General features: G+C 36.8%; 1 protein-coding gene across 1 annotated transcript in view; it reads right to left on the reverse strand.

Annotated features, from left to right (window-relative positions):
• Positions 1 to 18,156: 18,156 nt before the first annotated feature.
• DNAH5 (dynein axonemal heavy chain 5) overlaps positions 18,157 to 27,958 on the reverse strand; it is a 133,165-nt gene continuing 123,363 nt past the window's right edge. The window contains exons 74-79 of the mRNA XM_050915913.1: positions 27,010 to 27,213; positions 26,207 to 26,422; positions 23,427 to 23,639; positions 21,915 to 22,067; positions 19,760 to 19,991; positions 18,157 to 18,308 (exon numbers count right to left, since the gene is read on the reverse strand). Coding sequence (XP_050771870.1) covers positions 18,157 to 18,308; positions 19,760 to 19,991; positions 21,915 to 22,067; positions 23,427 to 23,639; positions 26,207 to 26,422; positions 27,010 to 27,213 — 1,170 coding nt within the window. The remainder of the gene's footprint in view (positions 18,309 to 19,759; positions 19,992 to 21,914; positions 22,068 to 23,426; positions 23,640 to 26,206; positions 26,423 to 27,009; positions 27,214 to 27,958) is intronic.

Raw genomic sequence — 27,958 nt, forward strand, 5'->3', positions numbered from 1 at the left:
GACATATGAAGGCTGTTGTCCCAAATTATCAATCTCAACCACAAGTGGAGACATTGCTGCGTAAAACAAAAAATCTTTTTGTCATCAAGAATGGTATATGAGTCTCCATTTTAATTATCATCACTCTGAATAAAGGCACATAAACCTGCCATTATCACTCTCACCAGGCCACTGCTATTTCCAAAAGACAATAATTTTAGGTAACAGTGAAAGATTTTTTGCTGACCTTACTTTAGATTCTGTATTGTCAGTTCAGGATTCCTTTCACGGCTTGTGCATTTCTATTCTTTTCAAGTATTTTCTGAAGCACACTTTTATCAAAGTATGATTGTGTCTTGACAGTGGTTTCAGTTTTTCTGATTAATGCTGAGGTGCCTTCATAGTGTATATACACTTCTTTTCACAGTGTGTCCAATTATTCTGATTTTAATGCATGGTGAGGGTCTCTCTTCAATCAGGATTTCAGTTACACTGTATCTTCATAGATTTTCTAACTTCCTAAACAACTATCTGTCATCTTCTGGTTTACAGGAGCTAGGAGCTATGTGTATTTACTGGGTCCACAAAACTATACCACATTTTTAAACCTGCTTCTGGCAACATATTTGTTCACATGTATCATGATAACAGGCTTGTCCATATTACAGTTTCTTCCAAGCTTAGACCTCATTTGAGAAAAACTATCAAAATATTGAAGTTATGTAGCAAATTATACCTCTCAAAAATCTAAAGGTCACATTGTAGCATTTTAATGAACTTCTAAGCCCAAAGCAAACAGGAAACAATAAACAGTGGATATGGAGTATTCACAGTTTAATAACGATCCTCAGATGCTCCTGATCTCAGTACAATGTGATCACTGTATTGCCAGGAGTTCATTATACGTTTGGCGCAGGATGGCATACTGGCAAGGCTGGCAGTGAGCATTTGGTTCAACTCCTTTGCAGATAATCCATAACCCTGTTATTCCTAGTTGATTTTACACTGTCATTTCTATTGTAAAACTTTGACTTTGTGCAAACAACAGAGTTTTCATCCTGCTGTATAACTAAAACAGTCTGGGCTACGAGCACTGTCTTCCCTGACAGGCTTACCCTTCAAGCTCTACTTCCCTCTCTGAGGTGCTACATTTTTATTTTACGTCCTCTCTTCAGAAATGGTGGTCTCTAGTAATTCAGAGGCAAATCTGTATTTGCAGAAGCCTTCACTAAAATGAACGCTGCAAGTGAGAATTCTTTCTGCTGACAGGAAATTCTTAGCATCCCTGAACTTTCACTGGGCTGAAACTGTCCCTGCACAGGGGTCAGAATTCAGCCACAGCAGCACTTGACGGTGCAAATCAGCTCCTCTCACCTCTGAGCTGCTTCATCTCTATACTACATTCTGTCTGGGCTCCGTTAAGAATTTTCTTAAGGTACTTTCTCTGTCAGCATGGTATTCAAGATGACAAAATTCAGTTTTATGCTCAAGCATGTTCTAAGCTGCAAGGCTGTGGGATCTGACTGACTTAGAAATTCAGTAGCCTGTGAAGAAAACTTGTACAAAAAATAAGAAGCACAGTAATTCTTTGTTGCTAGTTTATAAGTTACATTCAGCATTTCTCAGAATGATAAAAGGCAACACATGTGGCCAAAAGTCAGTGGCTGAATACCACACAGAAAGTGGGAGAAGAGGATGTAACATGCCAGTTTTTACTGGTGACACATTCTTCATTTCTCTTCCTCTCGCATCTGTGAAAAACAACCCATTAACTGTTAAAAGTTTCATGACCCAAAACACTTCCCAAAAGCTTGCTGTCAGGCCTTTAGGTGAAAGTGCATCCATCTGAGCACACCCGTGAGAACACAGACTGAGAGGGGGTTCTTTTAGTCAAGTTAATTCAGCTATGGCAGGTAACTACTTAACCTGTCTGACTGTACAGTATTGATTAAAATAATTAAAGGATCACTGCTTCGTTGCTCTAGAGATTTTAGATTGATGTGCATAAGTGCACACTGAGTAGTAGCAAAGCTCAGGACACCACAATATCGAATATTGTTCAGATTTACTTCCCCCCTGCCTTTTTTCCCAATATAAAGGTTATTACCTCATCACAATTAACCGTGCCTTGTTTAGTTAATTACTCATGATTATGCCATTGCTAGAGAAATTTAAACATTATAGGGATTTTTCTAACTCAGAAAGCTGTTTCTAAAATACCTCCTCTAATCAAGCAGCAATTATGTTATTCCCCACTAACACCATGAGCATGTTGACCTAGCTAGTCACGTTCTGGCAACCACAAAGAGAAAAAATACATAGCAACAGTGACTACTCCATAGAAACAACAGCTGTGGAACAAAAGGAAAAGCCACAGAAACATTTTAAATGCTCACACTTGGTCATTTCACTGCTTTGGGTTCTATCATTTCAGCAAAAAAGGTTCTAGAAAAAAAACAGTTTTGACTGAAACAATAAATACATTATTTGTATAAAAATGTTTAAAATATATTTTTTTTTTAAAAGCTTAAAATTGTAAAGCCAGATGATAATAAATTGGGAAACTGGCCAGGGATAGGTTGTCTGAAAGAAACAAAGAGGCACAGAGCTCATTACCGGCTCCCAATTGAGACTATAAAACAGCAGCAAACACTTCAGGGTGACTAACTACCCAGAAATTAACTTTAGGGAATTTTGTAGTAATGCCAACATATGGGGGAGTACACTGATAACTGCTAAGTCTCACTTCCACTCTTCTCCCAATAAATTAGTATCAAGATTCAGAAATCATTGGTGCAAAGCCATGCTTTGCAATAGAAGCCTATAGCTGTTGCAAAAGTCTGTTCTTGTTTCTAGGCTCCTACGCTGATTTTGTTACCTCATTTCTCCACCTGCTTCATCTCTGTTAGTTATCTTCTTCCCTGTTCTCATATCTTAAACCTCTACATTCCCCAATCAGCTCATATCCCTTCCTTCTTCCCCTACTCCCACCTGCTTTTAACTGTACCCTGGATCCTCTTTATATTGTCCTCTACCTCTTCCATATGCCAGTCTTGGCTTTATTCCCCAGTCTTCTATTCTCTTTCTCGACATTCTCAGCTGCTCCCCTCTCAGCTGGTACCTTTGTCCTCCTGCACATGGCCAGGGCATTCTGTGAGGAAACAAGGAGATTTTTCTCACCCTCAAGGAGTCACAAGAAATCATTGTGGATACAGTGTCTCCAGTCAGCATATTGGAAAAGTCAGAGGAAAGCTGAAGACTCAATCATCCGTAAATGCTAATGACAGCCCTGACAACTCTCTGCACTGCACATGTAAATGACAGTTTCATCCTCAACTGTAAAAATTTGACCAAGATACCAGCAACTGCAAAAATAGTATCCTGCATGAAGTATCAAATAAATTTTGCTGTCAACTATGGCTTATGCCCCCCTTATAAGTGGCACCAGCTGGAAAGAAATATGTTGCTACATTGCTTTCTCAGCCAAGGTAGTTCAGAGAATTTCTATCAAGCTTAAGACTTGCTGTGTCGCCTGCATTCACTCAAATAACCAGTTTCTACTCAAACATTCCCCATGTCTTCTGTGGTCAACTGCACTCAATTTCTGTATTTCCTTACGATGTGTTGGCATCATATGCAGTGCTTCTTAAGGAACTTGTATATCTTCTTTTAAGAAAATACAACTTCCCTGCTGTTAATTGTGGGTTTTAGCATATAACATTCAAGACACTATGGCTTAAACCTACAGCTTTTTGTGCCTAGCTAGTGTCCATTCCAAATATAACTGTTTTCAGAAGTACTGCACTGACTTGGGCTTTACTTTTCTTAATGCCACTTTTAATTTTCATTAGAAATAGCTAAAGAGTAATTCTATCTTGCAGATTTTCTATAGTTAAATTGCCAGTGTCTTCAAAACTTCCTGTCAGCCAGTACAGTAGCATAATATGGTCCTCAAAGACAACCTGAAAATCAGCTGTACTACACTGGTTTGAAAGCCATATAATATATTTTTTTAATTAATTCAAATACATATCCCTTGATTAGAGACTATACAAAGACAGAGGTTGGGCTTGTTTTTATGTATCCCCAGAAAACACAAGATCCATGCTTGCACACAGCCTCACTGGAAATATTATCCATTTTCAAACATATTATGATAAGAACTTTCATTTTTGAAAAACACTTCAACATGTGCCTTTCAAGCACTCATTCAAGAAATGGTTATATCAAGGGTTTGGCCTTTTTTTCTTTTTTTTACATAGCAGCCATAAAATCATTCAGAATCCTCTATGTTTCTTTTTTTAAGCTGTTACTGTATTTTCTTTCACACTCCTGTATCGTATTGTCAATAAAGAAAGGGGAATGAGAGAAACACGGAACTTTGACACTTTGCTTTAAAAATAAGATTTCATACTAAACATACTGTATGCAAAACAACAATGTACCCAGAGGTTTTAAAAACCAATAACTTCAAGGAAAACTTTCAGGCTAGTATCTTCAATGCAAGCAGGTTCTGATTTTTTTTTTTTTAATTCATTTTTTTTGTCCAGAAAGCTCTGTTGCATTCAAAGGTATGCATGATTTTCTGCCTTCTTTTTTTTTCTTTTTTTCTTTTTTTTGGGGGGTGGGGTGGGCTGGGGGGATTGTCTATAAAAATTAAGTTAACAAACTTTTATTATGCCAAGGAAGCAACCTGCAATGTTAACACTGTTCTGCCCTAATTATCTAGCTTTACAAAACTCTTTTACACACAATTCAAAGAAATAGCAGCAGAGGCCTGAACCATGCTCTTAGTTCACCTCAATAAATGCTTTTATGAGCAGAGGTACACATGGAACACAAACCCCAAGATTTTATTTTACTATTGTCATTTTCCATTATGACTGTTTAGCTAAAGCAGCAAAATAAATTTGAAGAGTTCAGGAAGTCAGAACATGCAGCATTTAAGACATATTTTGCATACGAAAGTGATGTTGAACAAATTAAAGAAATCAAGATTATTAAAAGCGGGTCAAAGCTTTACGACTCATTATTGCTACCAGTTTATCTGCAGCGAGCTTTTTCCTTCTTTTGCCAAAGCCTACCTGCTACAAACTTACACACATGAGACCAAGCTGCGGTGCCTTTGGCAGCACAAAACCCTTGAGAGATGATGGAAGGCTGCTCACCTCAAAAAAATAAAACACATTTTGTATGGGATTTCCCTCTGTTCATCATATTCCTGAAACTAAAGACTGCTTCACTGAATGCATACAGCAACAAACCGAACTCGTGAGTCCCTTATTAGCTCTGTCCCTCAGAAACTTCGCTAGCTTGGTATGCCTGGTTTCAGTGACAGCTCTTCTCTTGCTTGGGTACTCCTGCACCTTCTCTATAATTAATGATATTACCTCTGACACCATAGTGTTTCTATGCATCAAAAGCTGAAGGGACATCATGTAGCAATCATGCTACACTTGCAATCTGTTGTTCCTGTTTTCCATTTGCCAGCAAAATCGATTACAGACTTCTACAATAACCCCTAGAACATTTCTTACAATATTAGAAATTATTTCTTATGGTGTTTCAAAGTTAACTATGGAAAGATAAAGCAACTGCACTGTCACTGCTATTATTCAGGGCACTTGCATCAACACCAGATTTTAAAAAAATCCCTTTGTTGTATAAAGAACAGTGCCAACATGATTTGAAATCTAATTCATGCAGCAAAACCCTACCTTAGGCCGCAAGAAACACTGTGCTATACAGCATTTGAGACATCTGCAAACAAGACTGTTAATGATTTTTATCACCAACACACCTCCTTTAAAACTCTTGGAGATTAATTTGAAGGGGCCTGAAAATGGTACGCTTGATTTACACAGAATGCAGGATCCACGCCTCAGAATGCAATATGCTATGTATAGCTGCTTGATCTTATTTGTTAAGTTTAAAGCAGGAAGTGTCCATACACTAATGCCAAACCTGAGAAGAGAACTGATTTTATCAAAAGCTAACATAACATGAAAACATACCTCTTGATTGCACATGTTTCTGAACAAGCAAGCAAGAATGCAGTCACTTATGGTGGCTTTCAGGATATTTAAAAGCTATTTTTGGAGAATGATATGGATTTTTTTTTTTTATTCCCGTATTGCTGTGCACACCTAAATGTGCACGCCTAATACACACCACAAATTTATAAGAATTCCTACAGTTTTTATGAGCTACACTTATGCACTTATTCAGTCACAGCTTAAGACCTAGAAGATTCCCTCTCTATTACTGACATTGAAGCTCACAGCATTTTTACATTCTCAACAATTACATCACTAATTTTTCATACTATGTTGCTTATTTTTAGCATAGCTATTATTTCTGTCAAAATAAATTATATGCTCCTTTTCCCATGTTAAAAAAGAAAAAGTTAAAATCCTGATAAACTTATAAGAACAGAAAACCCATATGTTTCTTTACTCAACTACCATCAAAGCAATTATTGCATCTTGGGTTTCTTCAGTTTCTGGATAAATGTTCCAGATATGGGAAACGCAAAAGACAATATTTATTCTCTGTCCTATGTACATTAGTCCACCAACAGCAAAGCTTATATGATCCATAGCTTTTAAATAGGTCAGTTCCCTCTAATGCAGCAGAAGTTAAACATTGCGGTAGTCTTGTGGAGCACTATCTTCAAAACTGTCTCTTCAAAAGTAAATTTAAAGCCTTAAATACCAGGAATTATCTGAAGGTAATAATAATTAAATTCAGTGCTTTACTTCTTTAGAGGATGCATCCTCATGAACATTTGCAGTAGCTTAACATTAAACAGCAGTTTCACAGACCATATTTAATACTGCACAGCCTTAGATTTGGCCAAATAATTTTTATTGGGACTCTTTCTTGAGTCTCAGAGGTCATTACTTCTTGCCTTATAGCATCACACATCTCTAACTCAACAAATTTCATCAGACACCGGGGATGAACTCTTCAGCCTCCTCAATAAGCCAGTATATATGCTTTCCTGCTTAGACAGAGGCTGAATCAGTTCCATAAATAAATATAGAAATAAGCTCCACTTTCCACAGACAATTCCCTAAGCCACTTAGCAATCGCTTCTACATGGATACCAAAGCATCTGGCTTAAAAAATAAAGAAAAAAAGCTATTTGAGAGAGCGTCATATACCAAGTATTTCAAAATCTTAAAAAAAATACTTTTCATATACATATAAATGCGTATATACTGAAACACATGCAACTATGCACCCTACATGTGGATTGTATCAGTTACGTTTTATTGCATATCATATAGTAGAAGCTGCTTGTTCTTCAGGTGCAAGCTATGGCTAGTGCTACGGTAGTTCCAGGTAAAGCTAATTTTGTGATGATTATAGAAAGGCTTTTCTGAACTGTTTGGTTCTGAACTGTTTGAGTGGCAAGGCAAGCCTTTGCAAACACCCCTAAGCGTAGGCCAAAATGTTAAAAAGGCATTAGGAGATAAAGGCAAAGTTCTGAGGGAGGCTGATCTATCAGATAACGTTTGTCAAGGAATAAAATAAAAACCCACTGTCGAGCCCAGCGTTAGCCAGAATGAAGCATGCCAGTGGAAGATGACATCTGAATGGCTAGCAAGCACAATTGCCTTGAGTGCAGAGGCAGATGCTATCTTCTATGGCAAAAGCTAGCTGAAAGTGAAAACCAGAGAAAATATAGAAAGTTTTACCAATTAGTGGAATCAAAAAAAAAAAAAAAAAAGACAGAAATTCTGTGCGTCTTTAGAAGAAGCCATGGAACATGATAACGCACAGGAAATGGAAGAGAAAGTTATTATGACAGACTGCACACCTCATGTCTGAGCAGACAGGATATTTTGAAAAGTTCACAGAGCGATCACTCTTCTAACTCATAGTCTTTCTCATTTACTGCCTGAAATGCAGCACATCATAGTCACTGTTCCCTAGACACACAGATGATACTTTCTATGTGCGGAAAGCAGTTTGACTATGAAATAAAACAGAGCTAATGGCATGGAAAGCACAGTAACACAGGTTTTCTAGGTTAGGATAACTTAAACTAAAACAACCACCTAATATGCTTTAAAATTTCTGCTACTTGCTTGAAGTTTTAACTGTCACTTCCTTTTTTAATTCTCAGAAAAAAGCTTTTTTCTGGACTACTTTGCTGACACCTAGCGAGCCTCAGCTCAAACAGCTCCTAGAAAAAGAGAGGCGGTAACACAGAGGCTGTTCTTTTCATTCCATTTGCAGTAAAATATTTTATATGGCCATGTCTGTGATTCAGCTGAGTGCTGAATCGTATGCCAACTCAGAGAACACTGTAATACTGATGAGATATAAAAATGTGGAAAGATGGTAAAGAGGAGAAAGGGAAAAGAAGCACAATGAAAAGAAGTAATGGTCAAAGTCTTTCTCTCCCAGCCTAAATACGTTTTACAAGGATGACTGACTCAAAGAAACTTGCTACTGGTTGTGACTTCAGTCTTTTCCTTTTTGTGCCTCTCATATTTAACTGGGATATCTCAGTGCCTGTAACTTCCAGTTAATGGCTCCTTTGTTGTTTGTTTTTAATTTAAAATATAAAATACAAGCAACTCCTTATTATTGTCTCAAAATTAATTCCAATCTAATCCTATCATTACAATAGTACCAACGCGTCACTTTATCCTTGGCTTAGTTTGGGAGAATGGCAATTTCACATGAGATTCTCAGCTTCACTGAAGTGGCTTAATATTGCCTAGGAAACAGGCATCAGTTAGATGATATGGCATTTTCTGATGTCAAGGAATTCCGCAACTTACAATGGACAAAAAAGCAATTTTTTTTTTTTTAATCAACCTCCTATTTTAAACAGAGATTGAACAACTGAACCTAAGTGCTGACTACCTGTGATAACAATGATGAATAAGATCACATTTTACTTCCCTGAAAAATGGCTCCAAGAGGTCACAATCATTAGTCTTGCATAAAGAATGGGAGAACACATACTGCTACCAACTGTCATGTAAGTTAGTCTCTTGAGAGCTGCTGGTCAGGAATTTTTAGGTTTCCCTAAAAGAACTTACTATCTGTCTTTCTGAAATACATAGTTTAGCTAACTAAAATCTTATGAAATGCACAAATGTCTGGATGCTTAAAAACACCTATGCAGAGAGAGTTGTGCTGCTCTAAAATTTCAGTATGACAAATTTAGGGTAATTAAACAAAACTTCACTGATATAAAAGAAGCCACTGAAACAAACACTATGTAGTTCTTTGTATCATAAACATAACAGAGATGCTAAGGATTGCATAGGCTGAATATGACTACAGAACAGTAGAGAATACACAATTGTCTTAGTGAAAGAAATTAGCTCGTGCCTACAGGGTGCACTTTTCTTACAATGCTGATGACAGTAGATGTGCTTCTCTTCTCAGACACCACCCAAGCTGTCCGCTGTGGTACCAAAACAGTCACTGCTACTTTCCTTCCTCGTCAGCCTGTTATCTTGGCTTAGGCACTTCAGCCAGTCAGAACTTAATCCTGCATTTAAATAGGAAGTTCGGTCGCTTTATTTCTTTCTCCAAGGCACAATAATCAAAATAAATATTTCAAGCTAGAGAAGAGAGTGCACTTAAAAATGCTCTGGGATTATTGTGTTAACTCTCACATTCTGGCTGCTGAACCTCTGAGACTAAAAAGCAGATTATGTCCAAAACACTTATAACTATATGACTATAATTTGTATTTTGTGCATGTAAGATTACCAGTTATCAGGGAAAGATAAAACTGTTCAGACGAAACATCAGCTTTTTATATAGTTTTGCCTTGCAACTATATTAGGAATAGTATATTTGAGCATTTAAACCCAGACCTTAATCAAAGCCTCAGTGTTTAAGCAGCTTTTTGAAAGTTGCAATTAATTGTCTATAAGTGTTATATACACTTTATTGCTTAACTACATTTAAGTGTGATTAATTGAACTTTTTGACTTATAGGTCAGAGACTATATGTATATTTCACCTCTAGCCATGAAAAATTTCAGACTCAAACTCTATTACACAACTCAATAAACAATTACCTTAAAGTTCCTAAGTGATTTTTCTGTTGCTAAATTTCAGATAAGATCTCTGTCATCAAAAGGCAAATTAAAACTTTTATTTTGTGCAAAATTTTTTTCTTTTTATTAAAAGTATGCTTTTACTCTATACACATTTAGTATTTTTCATAACTCATGTGGTTCAGCCTGAGCTGCAAAAGATTATTGTTATTAGTTAATGAAAAAAAGTGGACCATTTAATATGTCATTCATTAAGATGTGTATTAATTGTAATTGATATATCCAAAATTATTACTTCTACATTTACCCTTTACAACAATAATTATGGGTTTTAAACAGTATAATCAAGGAAATAACCTATTCCCACTGAAAAAAAAAGAAAGTGAGAAGAGAAAATGACCAGGCAAGATTATTTTATCAAACAAGGTCAGGAGCAGAGCTGCTTTTATTTCAAAAGCTTTCACCCTTTAGCCTTAACCTTGTTTAGATGAATAGCAGAAACTGTTTTGTTTTCATTTCGATTGTCTTGATCCCTCCTCAGATCTCTTTTATCTCCACTTAATGCAAGGAACAATTTCTTCTTGAGAAAAAGCACGAAGATGGTTTTTATCAACTGTCCCATTGCCATAGCTTGGCTTGTAAAACCCACAAGGTGCAAGGTACAGTAACATGCACCAAAGCCCTGAACTGTCTAAAAGTAAAGACATTTGTACTGTTTCTATGCTTTTCACTGTCAGAACCTTTTGCAAATACCAACAATTTAATCCTTGGAACATACCTGATTTCCATATTCCCAATGCACCGATACTAGAAAAAGAAACAAAACCGGTGTGACTAAATTCACTGAGAACTGCATCCAAATTCCAGATGCCCTCAGTTCCTCAACATAAACTGTCAAATGCTGCTGCTTTCAACTATAGCTATGGGCACTGTAAATCTACCACACAATCAAGACATCAAGACAATTTGGAATGGTAACAGAATTCTCAAAAATTTGATACAATAATTGAAAAGATAATATCTGCCTGAAACTTTCCTAGCTAGTGTGAGAAAAGCAGAAGTACACTACACATGTCTAACATCCAGCACCTGCATAATATATTGCCAGTCTCAGTAACTGTTTTGTAGTTCAATACACAGGTGGCATTAGAGACAAAGTAATGTATTTTAATTTTATATCAAAAAAATACATTAGAAAATTTACCAATTTTCATTACAACGCAGCCAGCCAGCAATGCCTTAACCAGACTAAAAAGGCAGGCACACCTCCTCTTCATACAGAATACATTTTTGATTCATTTGAACAAATGCTTCTGGTAAAAGCACAGCAGTACAAAAACTGGAACAGCAAGCCAGCTAGCCTGTTATATTTAAAATAAGTGCTCCTGTAACACATGCATAGTTAGGAACAAAATGTATACCAACTCTTGTAAAAGAAATCTACCATAAATAAATCTACAGACATACTGGAGAGAGTCCAGCAAAGGGCCACAAAGATGATGAAGGGACAGAAGCATCTCTCCCATAAGGTAAGTCTGAGAGAGCTAGCACTGTTCAGCCTGGAGAAGGGAAGGCTGAGGGGGGATCTTATTAATGTGTACAAATACCCGAAGGGAGGGTGCAAAGAAGATGGAGCTGGCCTCTTTTCAGTGGAGCCCAGTGACAGGACCAGAGGCAGTGGGCACAAACCGAAACACAGGAGGTTCCCTCTGAACATCAGGAAACACTTTTTTACTGTGAGGGTGACTGAGCGCTGGCACAGGTTGCCCAGAGAGGCTGTGGAGTCTCCCTCCTTGGACATATTCAAAAGCTACCTGGACACAGTCCTAAGCAGCCTGCTCTAGATGACCCTGCTTGAGCCAGGGGTTGGACCAGATGACCTCCAGAGGTCCCTGCCAACCTGAACCATTCTGTGATACCACAACTAAGATCCCTAGTTACAAGTAATAGACCTAGAGAGCGTTTTCCCTAAAATAAAACTAATTCAATAAATAGAATGTACAATAAAATACTGAGGTGATTCTGATCCACCTCAGCTTTCTCACATGGCCCTCATCTTTCCCTTCTTCCCCAGACTTTTTCTTCTTCTCAAACACAAGAACTGATTCAACATATAGTGCAAAAGAGTGTCCTATTCATGAAGTAGTGTTTTGAGAAGATCTCTGGCTGTACAAGACTTCATTCACCAAACACATCGGTGGGATGTTTCCAGGGCCTGGTTTTCCATCTGGGATTTTAGTATAATAGAGACCAGAAACCACTGCTCATCCAGTGAAAAAAACTAGCTCCTGTGGCATTATTATTACCTTTTTAAATTTTTTTAAAGGATAAAAAAGGAGGACACTCACTTAAACCTACCTAAAAACAAAGCTCAACTCAGTATTAAATTTCTCATTCAGTATGTAGGGATCAAGCATAATTTTTATTGTGCTGACACAACAGTGTAACACTAACACCAATTGATCAAATTTTTGCAATCCAAAGATCACCAACCAGCATTTTTCTTCATAAGGATTTCATTTCCATTATGTTCTGTCATACCTCCTCCTATTGCGAAATTTCTCCTGTTATGCATAGGTCATGTATTTCTTAATTGGCTTCTCACTTTATCCAAATAACAAACATACTGAACTTCAAACATAACTTACCTGAGATGTCTTGCTTCGGAAGAATAAAGAACAGCTTTATTTGCCCTTGGGAAGTAAGGATTACTATGCAGAATTTGGAGACCAAAATTTGAAAAGGAAAACATACTTCAAGTGTTCAGTGATTTTTTTTTTCGTTGCAAAAGTTGCTTCTTTGTTGGCTCACTTTTTTCCAGAATGATAAAAGATCTTCTAAATGCTTAAAATGAAAACTCAACATGTAACTATTTTATGATATACATTTTTGAGCTTTATTATTCCACAACGTAGTGTCAAGAAGAAATGCAAAGTAACTTATTTTATGGGCGAAATGAAGTAAACATTTTTCTTTGAAGGCACAAAGTCACTTGAGCTTTGGTTGCTATGATTATTATTTTTTCTCATCTGCACATTTTATGCAAAACATTTTAGTTGAAACAATATTGATTTATGCAAGTTATAGAATCATAGAATGGTTTGGGTTGGAAGGGACCTTTAAAGGTCATCTTGTCCAACTGCCCTGCAATGAGCAGGGACATCTTCAACTAGATCAGGTTGTTCAGAGTCCCATCCAGCCTGACCTTGAACGTTTCCAGGGATGGGGCATCTACCACCTCTCTGGGCAACCTGTCCCAGCGTTTCACCACCCTCATTGTAAAACATTTCTTCCTTATACCTAGTCTAAATCTACCCTCTTTTAGTTTAAAACCATTACCCCTTGTCCTATCGCAACAGGCCCTACTACAAAGTTTGTCCCATCTTTCTTACAAGCCCCCTTTAAGTATTGAAAGTTAATATAAAGGAATTGGGTTTTGTGAATGACGACTCAGAAAAGGGAGATGTATTGAACACATCTTACTTCACAAAGCATTTCTAGACATTCTTTGCACACACACACTCTTGTCAATCTTATACAGTCCTAATGGGCTTCATCATCAGTCAACACTTACTTTCCAAGTACCTATTGATCAGATTAGAAAAGAAACTGAAAGATAAGATGAACCACTTACAGTGCCCTTCCCAAACTAATCTGCTATTACTTTACTGGAATCACAGTTCACTCAGAGCAAGCGAGGCAGAGAGGAACTCATTCAACTTAAATAGAGGAAAGCATAATGTCATGTATGATATAGTAAGGTCAGTTAACAGGAAAAGATACTCCAGGTTACATTTTTCTCAAAAAATACACCTTTTATACTCAAGTTATGCAACTTGGTGGGGGAGAGGCTTTGGGGGAGGAGCTATATATATCGGCTGCCGTTCTTGTGGTGGTTTAACAGAGAAACTGAAAACTTTCAGTTATTTGCAGGCAATTCATGTAAAAACAGTGTCTTAAGTTACACTGCCTTCTGTTAAACCATGTTAAGCTCTTTTCACAGAAGGTTACAGTTTCCTAACTCTCCTTTTTTTGTGTGTAAATTTTCTTGTTCTAAGATAGCACCTTTGGGAAAAAAAAAAAAAAGTTTTTACATCAGCAGTCAAACATCTGTTGCTTTTCTTGCCAAAGCAGGATGTCTCATACCCTCTGACAGCAAAAACTAAAATAACTACTTCAGTTCTCAGAGTGATTGCAACACAAATAATAGCTTTACTAAAAAGTTAAGGGGCAGTATCCATTTCAAATAATACAAATAATAGCCCTAACTGAAAAATATTTTAACGGTGTTGTTCCTCGCACTCTTTCTTCTGCTAACTTTTCTAGCGTTGGTTCAATACCTCTTCTTTGTTTTGGATATTTGTTTAAAAGATTGAATATGTAAGTAAATACCAAGAATTTTCTATTTCTATGTGCAGACTTCACAGGCAAACTGAGATTGGCAACACGTATTCGCCGTTTAGTTTTAAAAGCCCAGATTTTCATTTTCCTTTTTCTATATTAATATACAGACACACATAATACATTATCACTTACACTGGATGTTTTAACTTTATTATAAGAAAAAAAGGTATAGAAAAATGTAGTATAGTACTTGGAAAAGTTTAAGGGAAAACTGCATATTGCAGATTAAAGGATGCCAGAATCTCCAGTAAATGGTACATCTTGGGATCCACAGACATGTCAAGAACTATGTCATTTTTCTTCATCTGTTTAATAGACCTTTAATTTTACACAACTGATAAGCAAATTGTCTCATATGAATCCACCTCTGCAACATTGGTTTTTTAAGCCTTGTATATGTTCTAAAAGCCTTCAGATATTTGTATACACCTATAATGCTTATGCAATGTAAACGTGATGGTTAAAAATTAAAATGTTGTATATGAGCACTAGTCAAGCTCTATTTCAAGATTCATTAGGAAGCCACTTTGTATGTCCAGCTCCAAGTAATTAGAACAGGATAACTGTCCAAGAAAAGAATGAAAAAAAAAACAAACCACAGAATGGAGAAAAATTGAACTTTTTTCAATATTGATTTCATTATCAAAAGAATTTAATGAAGGATAATTCAGAATGAGAAATACTTTCTCTATAATCTAGTTTGTACATATACCATAACAATGTACTTTGATTTAAAAAAATCCTTTTCAATGATGACAACTGTACTTACTGTTAATTTGGAATTGTACTGCCTACTGTGATAAAAACTTGGCTTTTTCTTCTTCCTTATAATCTCTGAAAGTGGAACAAATCACAACAGTGAGAACAAAAAGTTCAATGTGAGTGACCTATGAGCTAAAAAATATGAATGTAGGCACAGAGATCAGGGAAAAAAGTATTTCTAAAGAGAAGCTTGGAAGACAAGACCATTCTATGTAGTATAGCCTACACAGCATAATGTATATTTGAAAGATTGGGTTGCTTATTTTAAAATACTTATAAAATTTATGAGGAATTTCAAAGGATTCTGATGAAGCCGTAATATCTCCACCTTATTCAGAATGTTATTTTACCATTAATTTCTAAGAGAAATTTGTATAACATTTGTTTTAAAATCTTCTCCAAAATACAGGTATTTATCATGCCAAATATCGGAAAGAAAAGAAGGGATTACCTTCTGTAATCCTGCATTTTTCCAGACCCTGAAATTTATAGTGCTTCATGCTTAATAACAGTACAATTGATGCCTGCGAATGTTTTTTTCTTGAGTAATCCATTCAGTACCAATAGCAGAGCCAAACGCGGAGAAAGTACATCCAGTTCTATAATATGTCAGGGCTGGTTATTTTATTGATATTCCTTTCCACAGAAACATTTTATTACCCACTTCTGCCATGAAGATGAACAAGAAACAGTTCATTTTTTCACCTGTTTGAAGCCATATGTCAGGGAGCCGCAAGGGCAGGCTGCTTGGAAAGGAAAGCGGAGCTGGGAGCCAAGAGTCACAGCAGGGTGGGCAGGGCAAGGCTCTCTCTGACAAGGGCACAGTCCCACAGCACCTGAACAAAAAAGCGGAGCAGGTCCGTGACAGCAACCAGGGCCAGCTAACATATCAGTGACTGCCAGATGAGGCTGTAATAACAAGGCAGATCTGAGGTCACGCCAGAAAGTTGAGTCAGCAAGGCAGGGCCTGATCTGATGAGGGTAACCTGAGTCTGCCACAGATCATTGATTGCCAGGCAAGTCCGTAGTACTGAGGCAAGCCCAATTCCAGCTGCACCAAGTTGTCCCCCAGCCCAGGCAGCGAACCCCCTGGGAGAGCAGGGTTATGCACTCTGGCTCCTGACATGATACTGCATTTTAAAAGAGCTTTTCATTGAACTTTCTCAGGCCTTATCATTCCATTCCTGCTGCTGGTTTTGCAGACACCTAAAGAGCTAATGCCAAACCTCTTAAGAAATGGAGCTAACAGAACAGAAATAACAGTGACTGCCAACATCTGTTGCTTCACTGATCTAACAGTCTTTGGCATAACTAGGATCACCAGTGTGTATTTATTTGGGGAACTGCCCTTTTCCCCACCACCCTCATAGAAAATCACACTCTGAAAAAAATGTGCACAGTTCACTCACTGAGAACTACCTTGGGGTTTGAGATCTCCACTGTGTCTACAGCAATAATGGTACAACAAATCCACCATTTGAAAGGTGGCATTTGAAGTGTATGTGGCTTGAAAATTCTCAGTGTGAATGACTTGCACAAGGATGAAGTATGTGCATCTCCTTCAGAGAGGAAGGTCTTGGTGAAAGACACAAGTCCACAGCAACTTAGAACTCCAATGAGCATCTGGTAGATCTCCTGGAAGTCTGAGCATGGTGCTCCAAGGTCCAGTAAAGAGCAATTCCACCCTCCCATCTTACATTTATTTATTGCCATGTCTAAATTAAAAATATTTCCTAAAGGAGATTTTCATACATTTCATTTGTTTCACTGTGAGCTATTTAAAAGGAAAAAGAAAAAAAAAAAGAATAATTCCAAGACAAAAAGACAATGGAAAGACCTCTACAAGTAGAGCTTCAAACAGAATCAATGTTCCACCTAAGTTTCATAACTGGTCTGACTGTACAAATGAATGCTGAAGTCTCCACTAAAATACAAAGACAATTATTCAGTCTTCTAAAAAAAAATTTTATTTCTTTAAATATTAGCTTTAGGCAAGAGATATTTAGCATGTTTATTTAATAAACTAATTAATGCACCCTTCAAATTCCATATATTGATTTGACATAAAATTGAAAACAGCTTCTCCATTGCAGCATTTATGTATGACAGATGCACCAGAAATATCGGTTCTTTCTGCTTCCTCTTCTGCAGCACCTGTTATTGTGAATGACTAATGGACCACTAAGATACATGACCTATCGGACTCAGCAACAAAATACACTGGCTTTTTGATGATTAAATAAGTGTGCTTGATGTGTGAAGCCAATAGCGTTCAACTAAATGGAGCTGCTAACATTTCTCTCTTAAGACGGATTCCAACGTGAAAAGTTTCCTATCTAGCTGAGACACCAGATAGTAAGGAATTCTGGCAGCTGTCAAATGCTTGTTTTGCTATGTAACACAATGAAATTGTTCTCCAAGCAGTGAAACAGGTGTGACATTTTTCCAGTCTCATCTTCCTTATTTAGGCAGCAAGCAAACTAGAAACTATCAGCTAGGAGATAAATCTTGGAACATCATCTTGAGGGATATTAACTAATATGAATAAGCAACTGGGCTTAGCTTTCCATAGATACACACACACAAAAAAAAAGCTTTGCATTTAGCTACTTGAAGGTAAGCCATGATACAAGCATATTTACCACTGAAAAGTAACAACATTCAAGTCAATCTTTATTCAAGGTAATATTAAGCACACAATAATAAGATAGGAACACTAAGTATTTGTCATGATTTGTCAAGACATCAAAGGTAGTACTTCAATCTATTTATCAAACTTAATATCACTCTAAGATTTAGCATTTATAAGCCTATTGTAGAGGTTTATTGAGAACAATTTTCTAAAAATAGCATAATGGAGTCTATGCCTTAGAAAATATATTTTTAGAAGTGATCCATTGTATAGCTAAATACATATTGATGTTTACATTTAAAAACAGAAAAGAACTCTTAGAAATCTTTTTTTTTTTTAACATTACTTGACATCACACAGAAGTGCTACCCCACGCAGTACCCAGTGCTCTGGAGGCTGAAGCGTTTTAAGATCCACAGCAGCAATGTAATTCATATCTGTTCGAATGGTCTTTTTGTAGACTGGACATGAATACAGACGTGGATCTTTTGAAGCTGAAAAGACAGAAGAGACATAAAAAACAATGAAACTAGGTTGAAAAACCAGGGCCCTAAGGGACTAGGCATAAGGCAAATGTAAAATTGAATCGAAGTTCAATAGCACATAGCTCTCCATCACCACCAAAGCAAATTCTTGCCTGATTCTCACACTGTTCGCTACTGTGTTATTGCCAGCTGAAGGCCACATATGGCTTGAAATTCCTGTAGGTTTAAGATTTAACATCAGCACCTAGGAACTGGTTGTAGCAAGAAATGTAAATGGACACTTTAGTGTGATTAGCGTTATTGTTAGTTCAATCAATGCCCACCGAACATTACTTCTTATCAATTTATTATTAAAGTGTCAAAATAAAAAATGCCCTATTTTGAACAACCTATTTTGAAATGCATTTACTATTTCAGAGTATAAATTGTCAACTTCTTCACTACAGAATTAGAACAGTAGTCTAGTCGTGCTTAATACTTCAGCGTTCATTATTTAGCATCTTGGTTGCTTTCACAGTGATAATGCCTCTTATAAAAGATCAGCTATACAAAACCCTAGCAAAATAGAATGTAAACGGGCTTTGCTTTTGGAGGTGGAATGCTTTTCAACAGAAGTTTCCAGTTTTACATTCAACAGTGGACAGCCCTATCCTATTTTACATCCCTATTCAACAGCATTTCCTATTTCATATGCAAAAAAACCCCACATTAACCTAAATTATACATTTCCACAAAACAGCACTGTCCTTCAGCCCCATAAGTTTCCTTTCCAGTCTTACAGTCGTCTTCTGCCTCAAAGACAAAACATCTTCCACCACCTCACTCCACCTCTTCCTTGCTTCTGTTAGCTCAAAAATAGCCTTGTCCAGAGAAAAAAATAATGCATTTTTATAAATATACATGTTACATATATCACATGTGATCTATAAATACCTTATATAAGATATACATGGTTTTTTTAAGATATATATGTTGTGTATACATACTTATATAAGTTTTACATATATAAACTACATTGGTTTTTGGGATGTGGGAAAGAGGTTATTTAGGTTTAGGTTACAGAGGCTATGGAGCTTACAGAGTTTATGTATATAAATGTTGATCTTCTCAATCTAGGACACATATTGTCAATGGAAGACTGAATGCAAGCATGTTTGTCAGAGGAGGCAGAAAACAGCTCATCTGTAATGGGTTTAAAAAATTAACACCGTTAAGACCAGAAGGTAGAGACCTATCTAAATAGTAGGGAAAAAAGTGCCTATTATCAATTATCAAGGAAGGCTGAAAGCTCATTTTATATGGAAGACTGGGAATTCTCCCCCGTTGAAAAAGATTCAGTATGTATACAATGAATAGCAACAGCTTCATGAAATCCCTAAAGCCCAAAAGACTTCCATGCAGTTGAATAAAGTTACATTGAATTATATCAAAATAACATCATTTACAATACAGTTACTTACTGTTATTCTCTGCATATATCCTTATAACTGGCATCATCTCGAAGAGCACCTTGGGCTTAGATTCAGTCAGTCTCATGTTTCTTCTGTCCCAACCAGCTCCTTCCAAATACAGCCCATACACATAGACACCCTCCAAAGGAGGGCCTGTGATATCATCCTTCATCCACTTAGTGACCTCATTGCACAGCACTACACTGTCAAGAGCCCATCCTTTGTTAGCCCTTGTTATTTCCTGCCCAAAATAGATGCAAGTATGAAGGTTACATTTTTACATGTGCACAGAGCCATTTTTTCCAAGCATTTATTAGAAACATATTTGTATGGTCACAACTTATCCTCTTCAATACAAAAAAAATTAACTTTTTATGATATCCATGTTTACAGCAGTTTGACATCTCTCTAAGCTAGTGATGGCATGGTACTACAAGAAAACTTTCAGTACTTTATCCACTATATTTGATTTTCAGTCTTTCTATTATATACAATATCTTAAGACCATACACCAAGTAACACGACCACTGAATGCCAATGGTAACTGACTCTTGCGAATATGAAAATTTCACAGCTTTCATGAGATGAGAAAACATTAACTGCACGTGCTAAGTAAAACAGTTCCAATGACAAAAGCAAAACGCATAATTTGCTGCATATTTTCTGGGTTGCCTTCCTTTTCCTGTACCTATACTCTTCATTAACTGTATTCTCAATAATGAGTAAGAGCTCACTCAGCTCTAAAGCTACATACAGATACTGCAAAAAAAACAGAAAAAAATTGAAGATAGACATGCTTAAGATTCAACATATACTTCAAATTTAGTCAGTTAGTTAGTGCACTGGACAACACTCCTTTATCTTGCCCAGTCCCTTACCATCCCATGCCATTAAGTTATGCCACACCTAAGTTTTATCCTGGTCTTGCAAATGTTCTCCAAGATCTTTGTTTGAGGTAATTGGAATTAATGTTTGTTCCATACTGCAGTTAATTGGCTACTTTAAAAGAGCAGAAGAGTTTTAGTTCAATGATCATTCTGGCTCTTCATCTTTCTCATTTCTATTTATTCCACCACATAGCAAAGCCCAGAAAGTCACTTCGGTTTTTACTTGGGACATTAGGTTGTTATGTACCCACATCCTCTTTTTAGGGAGCCAGAAAAGTTCTGTAGATTCCAACTGTTTCAGATCCTGCTACTAAGCCCTTTCCACAAGCTTGGGTCCGAAAGAAAATCCCATTTTAGGACTGTTTACTTAAAAGAAATATCTTGTTATATAATTCCAAGCCTATATGCCTGCAATCTTAGTAGAAGTAGGTCACCAATTAGAACTTCATTTTGACAGTCAAAGATTACACTACCCAGACCTCAGAGCAAGAGGTGAGATTTTCCTTCTCTGTAAATCTTCATTCTCTCCTCCAAAAGTTACCTTTTTTCTGAGGCCCCACTGGATTCCCACCTGAGTATTCTTTCCTAATTTTACACGTTCCAGATGATTATTGTCTCCAATGTGTCCCTTTATGCTGACCAACATAGGTATTTATTGCCTCCTTTTAAAGTAAAAAGCTCACTTGTCAAATGCAACTAGTGTGCTGAGCAACCAACACAATCACCAAGTCGACAGAGATACATACATTAACAAAGACATCAAACTTCATACTTAGTACACGTTAATAAAGGAAACTCTTTCCCACTTTATGAAGAGAGACTGAATCAGCTACCGCACTGCAGAAGTGTAATTTAAGACTAATTCTGAATAGCTGTTCTGGCAAGTCTCCAGCCAGGTAAATATTGAACACAGACCAAACGGGAGGGAAAAAAGGAAAATAAATTCATGGGCTTAACAACTCTTCTCAGGGATATCTCAATGGTAACATGACACATTACTTCTCCAGTCAACCTTAATAATGTTATAAGCCCCTACATACATCGGGCTCAGTCAAAGTAGGAAAAAATATTTTAACACATTAGTGGTTGATATACTGAAAAAGTAGGTGCAGAGGAAGAACACTTCACTCAGGAAACGTTAGACAGTTATGCAGTCACGTATATTCTCTGCTGACATGATGGAGCCACGTGTATAACTCAGCCTTCATCACACAATATATATTTTTTTAAAAAGTATATCAAAGAATAAGCAGAGTGAGACTTTAAACATAATTTACCTGCCTCATTGCAGTTAAAAATCCTTGAGGATTAAAAAACCCCGTCATCCAGAAGCAGTTTGGTCGACTTTCAAAAATCCATTTGTAAAACTGGTGGTTTCTTTCTAGAAGCTCAGTAAACCAGAAACCAAGTGTACTGGAAGCCCATGATGCCTAAAAATAAACAGCATGTTCATTTTAAAATTTTATTCAACAGTTTTAAAACATCATATTTATAGCAAGAAAAGGTAATTCCTTACAAAGTAGTAAACAAAATAATATTAGCAAAGTACATTTAAAGCTCATTTTCGTATCTTAACTTTTAACCTGATAGATAAGTGTTACATCCCACTGAAACCTGAAGGAAATTCTTGCTCTGTTCAAATTCATGCCTACCATTCCATTTAGACATACTTAATGCTCCCTGTGGTAACTGTCCATTTTATGACTTTTTTGCAAAATTAGATAGCTGTGTAAACTAGGAAGAAATATTGTATACCTGTCTTTCTAAAGCCAAGGTCAATGCATCGAGATAACAGGATTTCTGTCAAAACTATTCTGCTTTTTCTGAAAAAAGCTAAGGAAAATTGAGCTTGGACTATGTGAAGATTTATGATGATTTTTCTTTTTGAATTGCTGTATCTACCTGTGCTGTGAAGCATCTGCTTTGGTCTAGGTTTTGTACCATGAAAACACTTTGTCACTAAAAACAAAGCAAGCAAACACCAAAAAAACTCCCCATTTTTCTTTCCATCAGTTGCCATTAACAGTTTTAGTTGTCCCTGAAAATTTCTATGGGGAGAGGCTGAGAGAGCTGGGATTGTTTAGCCTGGAGAAGAGAAGGCTCAGAGGCGATATTATCAATATTTATACCTCATGTGTGGAGAATGGAAGAAGATGGAGCCAGATCCTTGTCAGTGATCGGAGAAGAGGGAATGGGCACAAGACAAATGTGGGAAATTCCATTTAAATGTAAGGGTTTTTTGTCTGGTTGGTTGGTGATTGGTTGTTTATTTTTTATGGTGAGGCTGATCAAACACTGGAACAGGTTGCCGAGAGAGGTTGTGGACTCTTGATTCTGGAGAGTCCTGGGAAACCTACTCTAATTGACCCTGCTTTCAGAAGCGGGGTTAAACTAGACTATCTCCAGAGGTCTCTTCCAGCCTCTACTATTCTGTGATTCTACAACTACAAGTCTTAATCTCAAAGAATAGCAACAGTGTAGTCCACAATTTTTTGAAATCCATCACCACATTTTAAATTATTCTCTTCTCTCTATCTTTTTATCCTGCCAATATGCAACAGGCTGTTAAAAAGGGAAATACCTGCATCTCCCACATTCATTTCTATTTTTATAAACGAAAGAGGGCCTGTTTTCACTATGTTTATTTTAGCCCAAAATCTACTCCAGCAGTTGCACAGTCCTGGTTAACACTTGTGTTTGAAAAAAGTATTTACTGTATGTCTAGCAGTTTAATCTAGCTCTACAGAATTTTTTTTTTTTTCCTTACAAAACAAGTGATGTACACCTACTTTTTTCCAGCTAGCAGGAATCCTTCCGTCATACATGCAGTCTAAAGCATCCCTCAGATTTTCACTCATAACGATTGTCCCATCAATGGCAAGTTTTAGATCAGTCAGAGTGCTTCTGACTAAGGAAATAACTCTCTGCATTTGTTCAATCTCCTGTCGCAAAAATATGTTCATAGGCTGAAAAGGTCCCATGTTCTTTAGTTTCTCTTTTACCTGTAGTTAGAAAACCAAAGATCCTTCAACAGAATTAAAAAACAAAGGTGGCTTTATGTCAAGGTCAGGCCCCAATACAATTTTTAAGACATAATACTTTTATTTAGGAAGTTAAATGGTCAGTTTGGCATCTTCCTTGAATCCTCTGCAAGACAGAAATAAAGGATTTGTTCCAAGAGAAATCTACGATGCTGAGACTGGCTATGTTTTCAGTCTAACTCATGATTTAGTCTGTATATCATTCTATGAGCTAATGTCATTTAAACAGCATGTAGGCCATACCCCATTTCAAGGACTTCTGCTTTAATTCCAACAGACAGTTCCCAAGGTTCACTTTGCACAAACCAATCAAGAGTAATTGCCGCAGCCACTTTGCCTCAGCATAGCAGCGCTACTTATCAGCAATGCCTGGGAACTATCACAATGCCAGGCAGTCTTGTAATCTAATAAAACTTGCTGATATATTTTTAATCAAAAGTGTAAAGTTAACAAATTAACAACTTTATGGGCATAACTAGAAATTTTGTAGTCAGTATGGTCCTATTGGGAGATAGGTGAAAAAATTATATATAACAGGTATTGAATCCTATACAGGGTAACAGCCCTGTTCTTAGTAATATGCATAACCTGTCAAAGTTTATCAGTATTTTGCTACACAAAAAGGAATTCAAATAGTTTTCACCATATGAAAAAGTTTAGAGCTCCACATTCACTTTTATTAATACAAACTAAATTTCAATTTGTCATTTCTGATCAGAGTCGATCTGCCCAAAAACAGCTCTTGTAAACTTAACAGGGCTAACTGTACCTATACAATGACACTATATAATAATATATCTTTATTAAGCCACATATCTATTCCTGGAGATGTCAAGCAGAACTTGAAGAGAGTTGGACTAACAACTACCAGGAGATTTAGCCCATCACTAAAGCAGTACCCTTCTGAGAAACCCAACAAATTGCAATTCTTTGCAGATCTCAGACACCTGGTTCAGCCTTTTGGAAAGTCATAAAGCTCAGGCTTCTAGAAAGACACTGGGTCAGAAACATCATCAAGTGCAAACTTTTGGAAGACTGCTAGATAATCAGTATTCCAAATTCAGATACGTTAACTTGTCTGTTCAGATAAAATATATTATCATAATTATGCCACTTGAGGGAAGGAAGATTATGTAACACAAAATGGGCTACAGAAAACATAAAACAACAGATGTAAGACATGGGTACCTGAAGAGAGTCTATACTCATGAGCATATCCCACATAAGGGAAACTTATTACTGTGTAAAAACAGAAAAGAGGGCGTTAGATTGTACAAGTCTCCTTGCTCCTTCTCATAGCTCAGCATCCTGACAGGAGAAATTTGGCATTCATAAGCCACCTAGCCTTCTATCAGGTCCTCATGCTAGCTTCCATTAAAGAGTAAGTAAAATGGCAGAAGACTAAGGATAAGAGATTTCACTTGCCTCAAGAAGGAGACGGCAGGCAAATTATCTAATTAATAAAACATCTTACTGCCTAGATGAGCAGGTGGCTACTTTGGGAATCTGTTGAAGTACAAACATGGGTGTGAACTACATTCTGATGACACATTGGGGTGATTCACATCCATTTCATAACAAAAGCGTTGTAAATGTTTTATTACTGGCATAACTAATCTTACTTGTTTTTAAGCTTTCTCAAATATAATGAAACACAAAAGTTCAGCATCGCCTGATATAGGAAATACAGGAACCTTAACTATTTTACAAGCATTTTCCTCACATTTATTTGAAGCTCATAACCAGCCTCACCTGGGAAGAACTATAATATCAGCATCCTAAAATTCTGGGGCTCTAAAGGACAACTAAGAACTATGGAAAGACCCAGAAACAATACAAATTGTCCAAACACTCAGTTAAATTGTAGTCTCCAGGATGGGGACACAGAATACAGTCAATTGGAGTGTCCATGTATCTAGTCATCAGTAAATGTTTTCTAACTGTAAGAAAACCCTCTCACCTTGAGAGTCATTTCATCTTCCGCATAAACAGAAGGAAAGTTGCTATTTCAGAAAAGAAATGGCTGCAAGGCAGCAGGTGTCCATTAAAAATATAATTATATAGGCTATTATGTGTTAATATGGATCCTGAGACACTAACACTAGGCTTCAATCAATGAAACATATCACTTGACAAGCTTTTCAGCATTCACTTCACTGAAGAAGAAAGCACCCTAAAAATTGAATGCCTGAATACACTTGCAACACGACCTCAGTTCTCTACAGTGTCAACAACCTTAGTTAAAAGCTGATGTTCCTACCTCCCCCATAGTGCAAATGACAACTTAAGCATTAAGTGGTTTAATATTTTGAAAAAGCTATTACAAAAGCACTTCAGTGCACATTTAGTGACTTCATTATAAATGTTAAGAGTCTGGTCAGATTCCTTTAAAATGTGTTTTTGAAGTATTGCCTGTATGAATGAATTCAGCCATGCTTTTAGAAAAATTGGTATCGTTACTTTTTTTTTTTTTATCCACACAAAAGCAAGATGGAGCAAATGTTTTTGACAGAATTTCATTAACTCACTTCAAATGGTACATAATCAGCAGGAAGCTTTTCCAGCATATCTTCAGCCAGTCTGGCTACAATTGCCTCTCGAGTTTCACCTCCTCCACCAGAGCTATCTTTAGGCTGAATACTGAGGATGATGTCCAATACATCTTTGGAAAGATTACTTTGGTAAGTGATATCCGCATTGGGGTGCAAACCAAACACCTCTGGTGTGTCGTAAGCAGGAAGACTCTACATAGTAAAATATAAAAAGAGCACAGCTGGAGATCGATTTAAGCTAATTATTAAAAAAAAAAAAAACCACAACAAAACCAAATAACAAACACACACTCTTACATTTTAAAGTAAGAGGCTAGATCTCTTCAAACAGTCTTAGGGCAAATACCTAGCTGTGATCTATTTGTCACGTCACAGCCCAAATCACACCAAGGTTGACAACAAATTCAGTTTTAACCTCTATATGCTATTTTAATACTCAGCTTGTACTTTCATATATCTACACTTTTTATTTCTGTGAGGTTGTACCCAATGTCTGGACTCCATTCTTTGCCCTCTTTAATAACTGTATGCCTTCAGGTATGTCCCTCAAGCAAATCACATGAAAAAGAAAAGATTCCTGTCATGACGATGATAACATTGATGACAACTAGTTGTCACTAATAGATAGGCAGACTGTTAGAAAGCAATAAACAATCTGTGAATAAAAGACAAAATATACAGGTACTCAGAAGAAAAGACAAAATATAGGGACTCAGGAACTTGTGAGAAACAAGTGAATTGGGTTTTTTTTTTGTGTTGAAAAGCTTTCATTTACCAACCTGTATGTACTGAAGGTATTGATCCACTGTAGTACATTTGGGTATGCTGTATCCTTTGTAGAAGCTGAATTCTTGACTGAATGTATTTTCACTGAACCAAACCTTTACAAAGGTGTTCATGAGTCTTTTGTCATAGTCATCTGTCACACGGCCACCATATTGGATCTCACCTATCATGTAACGAACAGTACTCCAGGAGATCCCCTAAAACCAAGCAGAAAGCACTGACTTTAGCTAACCCTCTTCTCACCTATTTACACCTCCCTTAGTAAGACCAGCTGATACACCAAGTCCTGCATCTCCATCCCTTTTGGAAGAAAGTTATTTTCTTACTACTCTTTTTTTCCTATAACCTTGCATTCCCGGAACACCTTCAAGGATTTCTCAAAATAGAATTAATTGACAACTAATTCAAGAGACTATTCCGGCATCTGGGCAAGAGGGATACAGTTACATTCCAATCATGCTTTCAACTTCACTTAAAATGCCAATCGCAAAGTGATCTGCCACAGACCTCTATATGACAACTGACCATATGAAAGTGAGGAATGTAAGAGGAATTCTTACATAGTCATTTAAAGCCACTTTCAATTTCTTTATGCTGCCAAGATAGGTTGGAGGAGCCAAATCTTCTTATTTTTACTCAAAATAGATCTAAACAAAAGAATATTTTAAATACAGTGGTCCATTTTTAACTATCCGACTTAATTAACATTGAAAAGAAGGTCTGTACTTCTAAGGTTTATATTTCTGAAGTTTTCGGGGGAGACAGCTGAGAGGGATTTTTTTAACGTACAGGTTAATATAGAAATTTAACATGCACAGGATTAAAAGTCTAATTTAAGCCTGCTGCTCTACAGACATGTTGTGCTGATTTTGGCTGGGATAGAGTTAATTTTCTTCATCGTAGCTAGCATGGGGCTATGTTTTGGATTTCGGCTGGAAACAG

This window comes from Gymnogyps californianus, chromosome 2, assembly GCF_018139145.2.
Source record: "Gymnogyps californianus isolate 813 chromosome 2, ASM1813914v2, whole genome shotgun sequence".
Classification (NCBI taxonomy): Eukaryota; Metazoa; Chordata; class Aves; order Accipitriformes; family Cathartidae; genus Gymnogyps; species Gymnogyps californianus.